This window comes from Serinus canaria, chromosome 1, assembly GCF_022539315.1.
Source record: "Serinus canaria isolate serCan28SL12 chromosome 1, serCan2020, whole genome shotgun sequence".
NCBI classification, from domain to species: Eukaryota; Metazoa; Chordata; class Aves; order Passeriformes; family Fringillidae; genus Serinus; species Serinus canaria.
In genome coordinates, this window is record NC_066313.1 from 89,100,285 (window position 1) to 89,115,082 (window position 14,798).

The window sequence follows — 14,798 nt, forward strand, 5'->3', positions numbered from 1 at the left end:
GTGCTCTGCTTTCTTGCTGTGTGTGGACAGACCTCAGACTTCAGACAGACAGAAAAAGACCACAACCAACATTTTGTTCTGAACTTGAAGTTCACATATATTTCCTAATAAAAATCAAGGGTAGCACAATTTACAAATCACTGAGATTGAAAAACAAACTGCAGTCATTTCATCAATCTTCTTGGATGTCATCTTTTCCCTGATTTCCCTTCTCTGTTGGACATCCTTGGCATCCAGCAATTTCTTGGAGATTCAACAGCATGCTATACAGATAAGAATGCTATAACCATACAAGTACAAAAACGCCCACATATGTTTTAAGAAAAACCATTTTTAGATTGTGTTTGATTTTCTTCCCACTTGCATAATGACATAAAAAAACCTCTGCTTTTCAAGCAGAAATGACCATTAATGCTGACACAGGGAAGAACTAGTGGTGAATATTGTCCCAGAGGATTGCTTGGCCTTCAGCAGCTACCAAATGACCAGGTTCAGGATCCAGAGAAATACTGGGGAAGTAAGCAACAGTTAGGATACTGTATTTCAGAATAGACTGTGTTTGATTCAGGGTATTGCACTCATGAAAGAGAAGTGTCCAAGAGATCCAAATTACTTTGAAAGATAACTCTTGAGATCTCATGAACTCCCTTCTGCAGTTACAACTTCAGGAATGAGACAACTTCCATGCAGGCATGGAATTTCAGAAGATCCAGTTGGTAAAGTAGGATGTTACTGCATGGACAAAAAGGCAAAATGGGAGCATTCAAGTGATGACAATATGGGCAGGCAGGAAACAGCATAAAAGCAGAAGAACAAATCACATATAAAACTCAGCTCGAACTAAGGTTACTGAGGGGTGTTGAGTGGGACAGAAAAGATATTTACAGATATCCTTGCTTCAAAGGAAGAATGCAAGTCTGCTGATGGAGTGGTAAGACAACCTAGTGGAATGTTTCAAAATGCTGAATTACTCAATACTCTAGATAATAGTCTTCACTAACAAACCTCCTCCTAGCATTTAGCAGCAAAGCTTGGGAAGAAATGGAGCAGGCAACAGTGTGGGACCAACAGGTTGAGTTGTTTTTAAGAAGGAAAAGCAGTGGATGCAATATATTTTGAATTTAGCAAGGCATTTGACACTTGGACAATATCGAAGCAGGGGTTGGCTAAATGGACTACTACTACAGGTTAAAACTGGTTGAACCACTGGACTCAAAAGTCCTTGATGGATGGGTGGCTTCTGGTAATCAGTCAACCACACTAGGAACAGCAACTGGGCTGGAAATCATGGAATATCCCTGTTAGTAGCTGGATGGTGACAGAATATCATGAGCAAACTACCAGGAGGCATAAAAATAGAGAACAGCTGAAATAATGAATGACAGAGTTTCAATCCAGAGGGACCTGTGCTGATTTGAGAAGCAGGGTAACAGATAACTTACGGAATGAAATAAGGAGAAGTGCAAAGATTTACACCTACAATGGAGTAGTGACTGGCTGTGCAACGGCCCTGCTGAAAAGAAAGTTGCAGTAGGGTTATGTGGACTACAGGCTGAATACAAGCCTATACTGTGCTCTCTCTATAAATAAGGTTAACTGCCCAGCAACGGGAAGGAACATGGCCATGGAAGAAAGATTATTATTACTCAGCTACAGTGACATTTAACCTGGAACACTGTGCTTGGTTTTGGGCCCCTCCGTTCATGAGAAATGTGAAAAAAATATGAAATGATTGCTGGCCTGCAACCAAGGTGTTTAGCAGCCTATGGCTGTTCAGCAAAGAGGGGTGGAGGAGCTTAGTCCGGTGAAGGGAAGGTTAAGAAACAATCTAGCACCTGCCCAGAAATGTCTGAAGAACTACAAAAATGAAGAACTGAACAAATTTCTCTTCAACAAGAAGAAATATTCTGCTTGGGTATTGTGAGAAATTTTTCCACCATGAAGGCAGAAGAACATTGGAATAGGCTGCCCTGGAAGGTTATGGAATCTGCATCTTCAGAGACACTGAAATCCTGAAAAAAACTAGACAAAGCCTTCAGCAAATTGATTTTAATTAGCCCCGCACAGAGCAGTGAGTTGAACTGAATTATGTCCAATCTACGCCTTTCTGTATGAGCTCACCCAATATTACATGACAGGGTATTCATGTGGGGAGATGATCACAAAAATATGCTCTGTGTAAAAAATTTTTAATGAAGACCAGAGCCAGCCACAGGACATAAATCAGTAGAAAGTTAGGCTAAGATAATGCAATCAACTGGGAATGGGGAAAAGAATTAAAATAAACAAATGACTGGCCAAAAGATTCATAATTCTCAGTAATCATTTCACTTTTTAAAAACTACTTACTGTGTGACCGAGTCTATTGAATACTAGATAAAATTCAGAAATCCTTCATTATTTGCATCTTTTAGTTTGATATGTAATAGGCTCATGCCATCATTATATTTTTTCTGACCTAAAAGAGCCTGTGCAGTTAACAACAGACAGGAATCTGGATCAGCAACTTCCAATCATGCGATTTACCAACTTTCTTCTTGCAGATAAATTTTACAATATTCTCTTGTCATATGTAGCATCTCTCAGAGAACCTAGTGTCAGTCTAAATTTCTTCACGCTGAACAGATTTGTCCATACTTACAATAAAATTTGCCAGATGAAATAAAGAATTTGAAACAACCTTCCCGTGTCAGTTTGTTAGGCTAGAGAGAAAGCATTGCTCTACAACCAAATCCCTTATCCATCTTATTGACTCAGAAAGTGAGGTCCCAGCAGAGGGACAAGATCCATAAAGATGCATAAAGATGCTACTTTGGCACAGAGAAAGGTAAGCAAAGCAATATGGGAAGGTGTGAGTTACAAAAATTCACAATGTCTTTTTAGCATTGAATATCTCAAGATACTACTCATGCCTTCAGGCAATGAATCATCCTTCTGTAAGTCTGTTTGTTAACATCTAGTTTATTAACAAGTATTTTTCTATGTTCTGCTCCCAGCCTATCCTATTCCCTTCCTCCTACTGTGACTTTATTTGTTGATCTTTCATGTTCCAGTTCAGCATTCCGCCCACCTATCTTCTTTCCTGTTGTTTTGTAACTCTCATTCAGTTATTGCTTTTAACTTAGTTTCTCTCAACCCAGCTTAATTGCATTTAATGTACTCTGTATCAAATGTGAAAATAAATAAAATCACCCAGGAAATACATTTTATTATATGGGCAAACTAAAACGACATTTGCAATCTGCAATGACTTCTACAGTGCCTCCCTTTCTTCTTACCTTTCTTCTATAGCTGGTTTCTAACTGTATGTTTTTGCAACACCAACCTTGATGTCCTATCCATAGTGGAACACCATACACACAAAGCAGTATCACAAATTAATAACAATTTATAGGAGATAAATCTTTGGCATCTTAGTTATGTTTACCGCAAATGACCAAGGGAGGCATTTAAAAAGTAAATCTCAGTGATTAGAAGTACTCTTTCCCATTATTCTAGCAATATCACACTAAAGAAAGCAAATATTTTCAAACTAATTTCTAAATACTGTGAAACATTTTGGGGGAACTGTGTTTGGAAGCAAGCTTAATGGTACATTCATTTTAGTCTGACAGGCATCATTGCATAGGAAAGATCTTGACTTAGGTAATTTTTTTACTAGTTTTGCAATAACAGTGATTAGTTCATTTTTGGGGGGAAAAAAATTTTTTTTTGCTTCAGTACCCTTTTTAACAATCTGGAACCTGACTTGTATCACTATGTATCACTTATGGCATTAGTATTACTGCCAGCTCTTTTATGTTCTTCTCTGCTTTCTACCTTTCTCCAGTTCAATAACAACATCTTGTTGCAGTAGCAAACCTTCAAATTCCTCACTGACTTTTTCCAGATGTAGGCATAATTTAAAAACTGGGAAATAACTATCAACACCTATTAGCATTCATGTGTGTATGAACTTATGTAAGTGTCTCTCACTATTCCTGAACACTTTACATTTTCAAGCCTTTAAATCTAAAATTGCAGCTCAAGATCTCCCTAAGTTTTATACATAAACACAGGCATGCATCCTCAAAATAATGACAAATTTTCTATCACAGACATTCAAGACTCAGAATGTCCCCTCAAGAAACACATTATTTTCAAGTGTTAACATGGGTAACATCTGAAATTTGAGAATTAGGCATTAATCTGGCTTTAGAGCCTTCGAATTAGATTGAATGTGTGCAATGGAAGACAACTAGAATTTCAGAAAGGAACCAAGTCAGAATATTTGCAATACAAACTGTTAACAAAATTGGTACAGGTATGGCAACTCTAATTTTCAGCACCACAAGTATATGGCGATGAAGAATTTTGAACATCTAACAGAGAACATAAAGATACCAAAAAAAGCTGTAGTGCAGTATACAGTTCTGTCTAGTGGAAGCTCATTGTGTCCTTAGGAAAAACACTTTTTAAACAAGTGTTCTCTCTCCTGCTAGAAGTTCATTTCCCTGACAGATGTCACAAAGGTGGTTTTTAATGATATCTGAACACTGCATTTCTAGCAAATGTACATATTGCATACAGGCAACAAAATTGTGTTGAGTTTATTTTCTCTCTCACTTTGAGGACATTTTCTAAAGCCATTAAAGTACATTATAGCATAAACTGTAAAAAATTTCTATAGCAGAGAGCCAGCAACAAAACACAGGTTACAGAAAAGCATACAACAGAATAACAAAATGCAAGGAAGCAAAAAGCTTTTTTAAAGTTCATGGTTTTTTACCACACCTCATATACCTCAATATGCTTTACATGAAGTTCCTTTTATTTTAAGTACTTACAGAGTAGCTATAAAGAACATCTCTAACTGTAGGCTTAAACAGTATTTTACTGCTCTTTAACAGTTTAATTTCAGAACAGTGAAGGATGAAATGGATATCATGACAAATCCACAATAGTCTTACCATGTGAGTGCTGGTTGTCATTAGCTGAGGATAGGAAGAGAAGCAAGTAGCAAAAAGAAAAAAAGCACACAAATAAAATAGACCAAAATATCAATGGATAAAATAAATAAAATGCAAAAGTTCATAAAATTTGCATTCATGTGACTGCAAAGCAAATAGAGATAGATTATTTTAAGCTGCTATATGTCAAAAATAATTAAACTATTAAAAAGCTTGTTATATTTAAGATCTTTTATGATCACTCATAACTACTCTACTAAGAGTCTTTTGATATGTTAAACAGATTATCATCAGATGCATGTTAAGTAGGAAACTGAAAAGCTACTGTATAAATTCAGAAGTAATATGTGGAATTTATGTTATATATTCTTCCTAATTAGTATCCAATCCTATGTCTCTGCTTACTAATACACAGTATGTTTTACTTCACAGTTCAGATTTTACTAAACAGATAATCCATCTATCCCACAGTAACTCACAAAAAAGTTATCATCTTGCATGAAATATTGAAGAAAACAATTAAAACTATGTTCATTTTGCAATTGGCATTCAAAAAAATTACCACTGACAGATGAAATCCAACACTAACCTGTCCATTGCTGGTCACAACTGTGTTGTCTAACAATAAATAGGCACCAAAGAAAAATACCACAGCATCAAACACTCCTAGGAATGTCCAATAAATAAATGCACGCAAGCGCAGCAAAGCATTCTTGGCAACATCTCTGTGTGAAACAAGAAACATGTATTCATTATCAGGTTTGAAAATCCCAGATAAATGAGATAATTCATATTGTTTCTTGAAAACCACCACATTTCCACATTACAGCTGTCTACCATTTCAAATCTAACTCCTTCCTCAAAATGTCCTCTTTATTTATTTTTATTTAATTCTTACTAAACCTTTTTTACTGCTCCCTGTAATTCTGCTTATTTCAACAATGGCAAACTCCCTGTGCTGCACCCATTTACTTTTCAATCTTTTTAGAGAAGGTATCTCTTTTCCAGTGCTTGCTGTATATGTCATGATACACTGCAGATATTAAATAGAAACACTAGAGGTCTCTGGAGACTTTGCTTTATTTCTTCAGGATACTTTTATACAGATTATTGCAACCAAATAAAAACATTAATTTTATGTGGAATGTGAAACAAGGGGTTTGCAGTTGACTTGAAGCTTCAGGTCAAATAGAGTTTCTTGAATGTTTTTCCACAAAAAATTACAGGGATTTGTCAACAACAGAACTCTTCACTAGCATGCATTTTCTTACTACAAAAAAATTTAAATGTTACAACTTGAGTTCTTCTCCACGGAATGGGTATGTATCAACCTGGCATATAGTATAGAACGCATCAGAGTAAATCAGGGCACAGTTAAATGAAAGCCCTGAGTTACAGAAACATTTACTACCAACCAGTGCTTCCACCAGATGAACTTTATAAAGACTGTCTGATGACCTTATAAGGTAATTTCTGCCCAGAAATTAACACTACAGACTGCAAACTCATATGTGGTCAACAATAGCCTCACCTGGCCCAGAACAACTACTACTGCCCAAAACAGCTTAGCAATAGGCTCTGTTTGGTATCAAAACCCAGAAGTTTCTGACAAATAAGCTCTGATAGCTTTCATAAACCAAAAAGAGGCTTCTTAACTACCATTTCTAAACTGAAAACATGAAAAACATCAAAGAGAAAATAAAAACATTACTGTCGAAACTCAACAGTAATCTCTTGTATTCCTCTTCAATTTCATTGGTAAAAACATATAATTACACTGATTAACGTTTGGGCAGCTAATATTACTTCTCCCAAAGAATGTTTTTCCTTTGATTATCTACTGTTACCCCTCCCTGAAAGGTACTGGCTTTGCAGCAACAAGGATCTCAATTGGACACTGTTCCCAATTTCGATGGTCAAATGCAGTTAATAGGCAAGAACTGTATTTCAAGTGGCTAAAAACCTAAACAAGTCAATTCCAATGCCCAGAAGTGAGTCAGCAATGCAGAGGATAATTCTGGACAGCTGCACAGAATACATACTCTGATATATTCTAACAATCTTTTCTTTCAGAATAAAACATGTATTTAGAAAAAAACCAGCAGGTTTTCTTTTATAAAAATACTTCTGTTCTGCATGTTTCCTCCCCATGGTTGGAGGAAATAAAGAGTACTAAAATAAATCCCCTAACTTGATTTTGTTAAAGAGTGATTTCTATTTTGCTCTCACCCCCTTTGTAGCAAACGCATGATGTGGTTTGTAAATGTGCATATAAAACTACATGTTTATCTACTGTACTTTGTAGCAGACACAGATCCCACAACTGAACAGTCAAATTTTGGGGTACAGTGTTTTATTTTACCTGTACAGGGAAGGCTCTCTCTTGAGTGTGTCTGGACTGACATGTTGTTCCATTAGACTGTACATGAGGATAGGAAGGGAGGTGAAGCTGATATTGTACAGTGTTAGATACGCAGTATCATATAAAGTCTGTAGATGGAAAAGAATTAAATCAACTACTTTTAATTTATAAATTAAATCTTACTTTAAAATTAAATCCTCTGCATGAGACTTGATTTAAAATGAATACGTGAACTTCTGCAGGCAACCAAAGTTATACTCCTTCAGAATGGAGGCAAATACCCCTGAACAGCTGGTAACTGATATAGGACACAACTCTCCACTTGTATTCCTTTTACCTGGAGAAAAACATCAGCAGAAAAATCCATTTCATGGACCTGTCTGGTCCACATACTGGCCCCTCTTACTGTATCAGCTGTAATACCAACTCCAAAGTACCCAAACTGAAGAGCACATTCTTTAGAGGCAAAAATTCTTCTCTGACACAACATCCGTGTATCTCACTTCCCTTTTATCTCCTCAATGTCTATAAAACATGAAGACATTCAGAGAAGAAGGAAGAGCACTCCAGAGGTTTTTCAGCTGTGTATGACTGCAATGAGCTTCCCAAACATCCCAAAGATGAAACATCCCAATGTGTCTTTGATTCTTCTTCTCACTGAGATGCTTTTTCACATATGTATCATCAGTGTACCCTCAAACCTACCATGTCACCCCACAAAGTGAGATGTTTATTTCTCAAAATCCTTTTGGTAATCATTTATTCTGGAAAAATTGCTATCAAAACCCCCTTTATGATTCAAAATTATATTTATCAAGTTAAAGGATCAAAATTAAGCTAAATTTTCATAACACATGCTGTCATATCCAAATCACAATGCTTTATAAAAACCTAAAAAGTTTTCAGTGGTTGTTTGAAATGGAAACCAAAACAGAAGAAATAACTCCTGCATTTTAACACCTCCTGGGGCTTGCTTTCAACAAATTCAAAGCAATAGTACTATTTTCTCCCAATTAAGTCCAACTCTCACTCAATTTAATACTGAAAACATAAACCCTTTTTGTCTAAATTCAGTCATTCATTCCTTTGTTTTTTGCTCCCTCATTCAGAAGAAAGAAGAGGTAGATCTTTTCTACACAAATTAGATGAGAGGGAGAAAGAAAGAAAAAACAATTTAGGAAGACAAATACTGGATCATCTCCTGAATGATGGCACTTTTCTGGTGAGTAACAGTTAACTTTTCCTCCATTTTTCAGTTTTTGTATTTTCTTTTCAACTAATCGAACGCTGCTATTCATCTGAAATTTGTAATGCATAGCTGTTCGTGCTAGAGAAGACTAGCTTATTGTCTCATTTTCATTCTGGATTCTAAAAATGAACAACTGATTCAATTACTCATCTTTCAGGATTTCCTCTATTCACATCCAGCAGGCTTAAATCTAACTGTACATTTCCCACAGACATTTCACTTTGCACTGCCATTTACAAATATTGTATTTCTGTATTCCTTGACTTGAACATTGCTTTTATGATAATTCATAAAACTGACTACTGTAACTTAAATGCAATTGCCACTGAATACCATAAGAACCAAAAGGGATGTGGTTCTTTGTAAATTTTAACTAAATTCTCAGGAAGATCCTTTTTTTTGTTAGAAAAAAAGCAAAAGAGATAATATTACATTGATGGAAAAAGATCAACTAACCTGTTGTGAAAACCCACAGAAGAACTGATATAAAAACTGAGGAAAAATGAAGCAGACATTCTGAAAAACAAAGTGACTGTTGTCAAGTGAAATGCAAGCACAAATTTATATACAATGCTATAGATTTGTATATCATAGTTTTATATGCTAACAATAGTGACCATTGCAGGAACAGTAGACAAAACTACATATATTAAATCCCAACAGTCACATCTTGCAGTAGTATTGTTAGAAAAAAACCACTTATAATATTTTCAAGACAACAATACTATAAGCCTACAGTTTGGAAATTGAAGGACAGTGAAATTTGCATGGTTATCAGCAAAACGACCGTAAGATGTTTCTAGCTGTAACCTCAAATGCCATCTTCTCCCAATTACACCTACAGTCCAACACTAGAACCCTGAATTACCTTCTGACAGTTCCTTTCTATAATCTTTCATTGCTCACCAAAAGAACTTGGATTGGATGCCAACATTTTGAAATAACAAAACTGTCTAAATAGGGGGATGCTCACTATGAACTTTCCCCACCTACACTATCCTAATGAATTTAGCATAACTTAATCTGCAGTGATGTCTAAGTTCTCAAATACTATTTCCAATGCGCTTTAAAAGTTCACTATAGAGACAACCTGGAAGGTACTGGAAATAAGCAGACCAGTCTGAGATGGAATTTGCAGGATATGAAAAAGTAAGTTAAGAATTTTGGTTTTAAATGTAACATCGATACAGAATCTATCTATATAAAAGCTATTACACTTCATGTTCAGAATAAAACCAATAATCCCATTTCAGCACTGCATCTGGTATTCAAGAAAATCTCTTTATGGAACTGTTGCTGGTTTGTACCATTAGCTGAAAAAACTGTATAAAGTCAGATATTACCATTTAAGTTTTTGAAGGTTTATGTAATTGGAATAAGCATTCTCCTACCTTATAAAAGAAGTATTGCACAAGTTCAGATATCCTAATGTAATATAAATGCCCATGAACAAGCAACATTTTTTTCAAATGTTTAAATTTAGGTATTGCATAGTCACTGTTTCTTGCTGCTTGACGACCTTCTTTGCCAATGACTCCTTTAAAAAACAAAAAAGAGGTGAAGCTATTTAATAAGTAAAGAACTATTAAAAAGATAAAATTAATTGCAAAATTATTTAATAATGCTATGGTACTGATGTAATGGGAGATCACCACTATATCTCATACAATTCCTAGGATAAATGCACTAAAAGTTGTCTATAACACATTAAGATGATTCTTTGAGACCGCCTATTTTTAAGAAATATATGGGTTTTGTCATTTCACTTGAAATAATACACTAGTAGGCTTACCTATACCAACATGTGCTTCTAGAATCATGCTGACATCATTGGCTCCATCACCAATTGCTAATGTGATAGGACGTTCTTTTGATAACTTAATCAATTTTACAATCTGGAAAAAAAATAGTGTTAGAAATTCTCCTCTGTAATGGTTTGCTTATTTTGCCTAAGTGTAATATAAAAAAAATTTACCAAGACAGTTTTATACGAAATTCTCTGAAGGAACACAAAAGCAGCGTTACTCAATGCAACAGCTAGGCATAAAGATCACCGTTTCTTTATGTTACAAAGTATTTATTCCAAACATTTTTTAAATACTTCCAAACTACTTTGAGAGAGATGGGACAGGAGGAAGGAAGAGTGGAATAATGGAAGATGTTGTTGAGATTGCTTAATGCTGTGTCAGTGCATCAATAAATTAAGAGGGTTCCAGAGACAGAGTGCATCATTTCAAAGAAATCCTGAAATGAAAGACTAAAAACTTTTCTTTCTTGTCTGTGTTGAACTTTTTTCCTACATTTAAGAAAATATATTGGACTCTGTATACATATAAAAACTATTGACATAAAAATTATCAAAAAATTTGACTCCAAATCTCTCCATTACAAATTATCACCTCTGTAAATTTGGTAGCAAGTGAGATGCAACTAAAAACTTCTACAAACTTCCTGGTAGTTATAGTGCTGGCTAAATACATTTGTTAATGTGAATAAGGCTTACATATGCTGTTACCTGCACACTGAGAAAAAGATGACAAACTGAAAGAAAAAAGGAATGCATATTCCAGTACTTCTTTCCTTTAAAAGTTCTTCAGCTATCTTGAGAGGTTTCAGTAATGGAAGGATATATCTTTACTTGATACAAACAACAAATGCAATAGTAAGGCATACTTAAATGTGGTAATGCACACACTTTTTGTCTGGATTCTTCTTGGCTTTCCACTTAGGTTAAAAACAGAAAAAATATCACTCTGCAGTAATAAGTAACACAGGTTCTTATAGTGTCAAAAGAGTATAGTGTCCAAAGAGTATACAAAGCTTGTTAGGTTAAAAAGAGATCAGTTAGTTCATTTATTAAATATGTTCATATTACCAACCATAAAATTTGAACAGTATGTAGCTAAATCAAATTCAGATGCACAGCTGGGTGCCCTTTTAGCAATACTATTGTCTAAACTGCTTGCCAGCAAAAATTCTCCTCTCTGTTTTTTTTTTTTTTTTACATTTTTCCATTTTAGAAGATACAAAAATGAATGGCAATATCTTAAGTTCTCATAGTAAGTCAAACAGTGTATTAACCTTCAATATTTACACATGTGCAGAGCTAACAAGCAATCATGAAACTAAACACAAACCTGTGCTTTTTGCAGAGGTGCCATTCGACAGCATAACACTGCAGTGCAGTTCCTGCAAATATTAAGAAAGATCTCTCTGTAGTTACCAGAGCTCCCATCGTGTCTTGGTTTCATTATTAATGATAATGCTGCTCCATCAATAATTAAACCATAATCTTGAGTATCAGCTGAAAGTCTGTTCGGGGATAAAATACAAACTAAGTGTCACTATAAAATTCTCAGACACATTTAAAATCTGGCAATAAGAATTATGTGAAAATCAATTAATGAAAAGTAATGAGTATAGAATACTGCAAAGTTAATACATTTCTAAAGGCAATTCCTTTTATAAGACTGATATTTACAACATCTTAAAAATTCTGGATTATGTTGAAAATATTCAGTGCTTCACCAGTTTGAATGCATAAATCTGATACCCCAGTGACTTGACCAGTGAGTGTAAGTGTATAATTAATGACTTTTCAGTTTGGTTTGCAAAGGTTCCAAGAACTGCAGCGAGCTAAACCAAGCTGCAGGAATAAAGTTCATTTTGCACGACACTCCATAACACAGAGGAAAAATAAGTTAAGGGGAAAGGCCTTTGGTACTCTGATAAGGAAATATTTTTATTTTACAGAAGTAAACTGTGACTTGAAGGAAATGCCTAAAAGAAACCTGCTGGCCCAGACGGATAAAGCCACTGTCTACCTCTAGAGTATAGATATTTTGCCTTTAGAGTAATGGCTAAAGTCAAATACAGGTTATTATTTGTAATACTAAAATAATTATTCACGTTTCCTATAATATTACAATATATTCTTACCCATAAAAATCTATTAGCAGCATGCCTGTAATAATTCGAGCATTGCCAGAAGTGTAACCACAGTCACAGGAAGTAGTTTATTCACTACTTTATCACACTCTGAACAATGGGTAAGATAAGATGGTCTGGACTGCAAGAACCATTTTCTGTGGCATCCAGACAAGTTATTTCAGAGCACCCTTGCATCTGCCTGCTTTACACAGCAGCCTCAGGTTCCAGGTCAACAGTGAATGTTGTATAAATGTACACTGAGGTTTATTTTTACTCTCTTTTCAGTGTTCCAAGGTTATACACTACTGGGCATGGGATTTCAACATCCATGGTTTCACCAACACCACTGATTGTGAGAAAAACACACATTTATTATTACGCATTTTAGGCATCTCCATCTTTTTTTACTAGAACAGAAGCTATTTTTGACAGGCAAGATAAAATTCTGTAAACTACATTTATAACACTTCCCAGATATTTTCACCACTTTGCTACCGTTGGCACAAATAGGGCAATGCCATTGGGGTACAATGATATCAAATGAAAAGGTTTCATTATGAAATTCAAGCAATGTACTGAATATTTGGTGTATTATAGTGAAATATTTTTAGCCTGAATTTGAACACATAGGTGAAAATCCTGCTTTTACTATCTTAGTAGTATTCTCTAACTCTGGAGGATAAAGGCAAAAAAAAAAAAAAATCCAAAGAGCTTTAACATGTAGAATTTGGCATTGCACAAGAAGTTAAACAAACATGTTTGACCTGGTAAGACCTGTAAGACCTTGGTACTTAAACAAAATGCTACAGATGACATGGAGAAAAATTACTTATTTAACTGAATATACAAATGTTCCTGATTAGATCAATGGGATATAAATTGTAAGGAGAGGTAAGAAAAATTACCTGGTCCATAGATTTAAGTGGTAAGGCTATGAGTTATAGAAAATCTCTGCTAAAATAGTATCACAAATGCTTGTTAACTCATTGCTAATAGTTTTATGGTGGACAAATTATTACAGTATCAGTTGTGATTTTTCTTTTAATAGTCAAAGTAGTACCAGAAATGAGATTAAGAACCATGAAACCCTCCATTTATGTAAACAAGCTTATACTTAATTGCCTTAAAATAATTCATACATTAGCACCAGAAACTGAAACATACTGCTGTTCTTAAGGTAATTGGTCATAATTTCATTGTTTGCAAAATGCCCAGAAGCCCATTTGTGGCCTGAAAATCCAACTTTTTCCTTACCCTGAGAAGGTATCCCTGGTTAAGCTGCCATTTTGTCTTATGACAGTTTTGTTTAGGTCAAAAAGCACATCGTGTAAACTCTGCTCCTCAATTTTCTTTGTGGTTAGCTCAAGTATTTGTGTATTTCTTCGGAAGAGTTTGCAAGCATAGCAAGTAGCTGCAGCAGTCTCCATTTTGTCTCCTGTCAGAACCCAAACTTTAATTCCTGCTTTCTGGAGTGCTTCAATAGTGTCAGCAGCTTTTTCTTGTAGCCTGTAAAGTCAATTTACAGCATACATTGATGGATTGCTTGGAAATGAGAAAGGTCTTTATTTAAAGATTTTCATAAACAAATAAAAAGTTTAAATAGAAGTTATCAGATCTAAGAGTTCTCCCCAAAGTAGGACTCCAAAAATGTTCAGGGGACTAGTGTATGTTTTTGAATATTTTTAAGACCTAAAGATTCTTCCTTCATTTCCTCAATACCCATTTTGTGGTCTTTCCCTCTGAAACTTTTGCCTGTAACTTGATCAATTAATTATTACATTGTTCAAATACACTGAGTTTTGTACACTTAACTATTATTAGTTGCTCACTAGGTTATAAAGTCACCATGTGTAACTTTAGTAAGGTAAGGGTGTGGAATCAATTAAAATAAGGGGTTTCCCAAAAATTCTCCAATGCAGAAAAAGAGTCTTCAATTACTTTGTCATCACCACTGAAGATAAGAAACTAAGAAATAATGAAACTAACCGATCTTCAACAGCTGTAGCACCAAGTAATATAAAATCTGTTTCTATTTTCTCATAAACTTCTGCTAATTTCTTATCCCGGTCCTGAAGGGCCAGCTTGGCACTCTGAAGCATCTTCTGCACATTGCGATATTCTTCTGCTGAGAGCCTCTTATATGCAACACACAACGTTCGCAGTCCCTCCTAAAGACCGCAACCAAAAGAAACAAAAGGCATTTTACAAAGCTCTTCTTAGACTTCTTGCTGGTGTTTATGCTGGAGGATTTGAAAAAGGAACACCATGAAGTGACTAAGCATAGACTAGTTCAGTATAGTATAGACTA

At 35.1% G+C, this 14,798-nt stretch overlaps 1 protein-coding gene across 5 annotated transcripts in view; it reads right to left on the bottom strand.

Annotated features, from left to right (window-relative positions):
* Window positions 1-14,798, bottom strand: part of ATP11A (ATPase phospholipid transporting 11A) — a 117,936-nt gene that overhangs the window by 13,282 nt on the left and 89,856 nt on the right. For 4 of the 5 annotated variants that reach the window (XM_030234154.2, XM_018908982.3, XM_050970137.1 and 1 more), the window contains 8 exons: window positions 14,477-14,658; window positions 13,745-13,996; window positions 11,698-11,872; window positions 10,353-10,455; window positions 9,952-10,097; window positions 9,017-9,076; window positions 7,312-7,439; window positions 5,539-5,674 (listed from right to left, as the gene is read on the bottom strand). In XM_030234154.2, the coding sequence (XP_030090014.1) occupies window positions 5,539-5,674; window positions 7,312-7,439; window positions 9,017-9,076; window positions 9,952-10,097; window positions 10,353-10,455; window positions 11,698-11,872; window positions 13,745-13,996; window positions 14,477-14,658 (1,182 nt within the window). Of the gene's footprint in view, window positions 1-4,557; window positions 4,974-5,538; window positions 5,675-7,311; window positions 7,440-9,016; window positions 9,077-9,951; window positions 10,098-10,352; window positions 10,456-11,697; window positions 11,873-13,744; window positions 13,997-14,476; window positions 14,659-14,798 lie in introns of those variants that run through there. The other variant, XM_050970151.1, reaches the window with a different exon arrangement.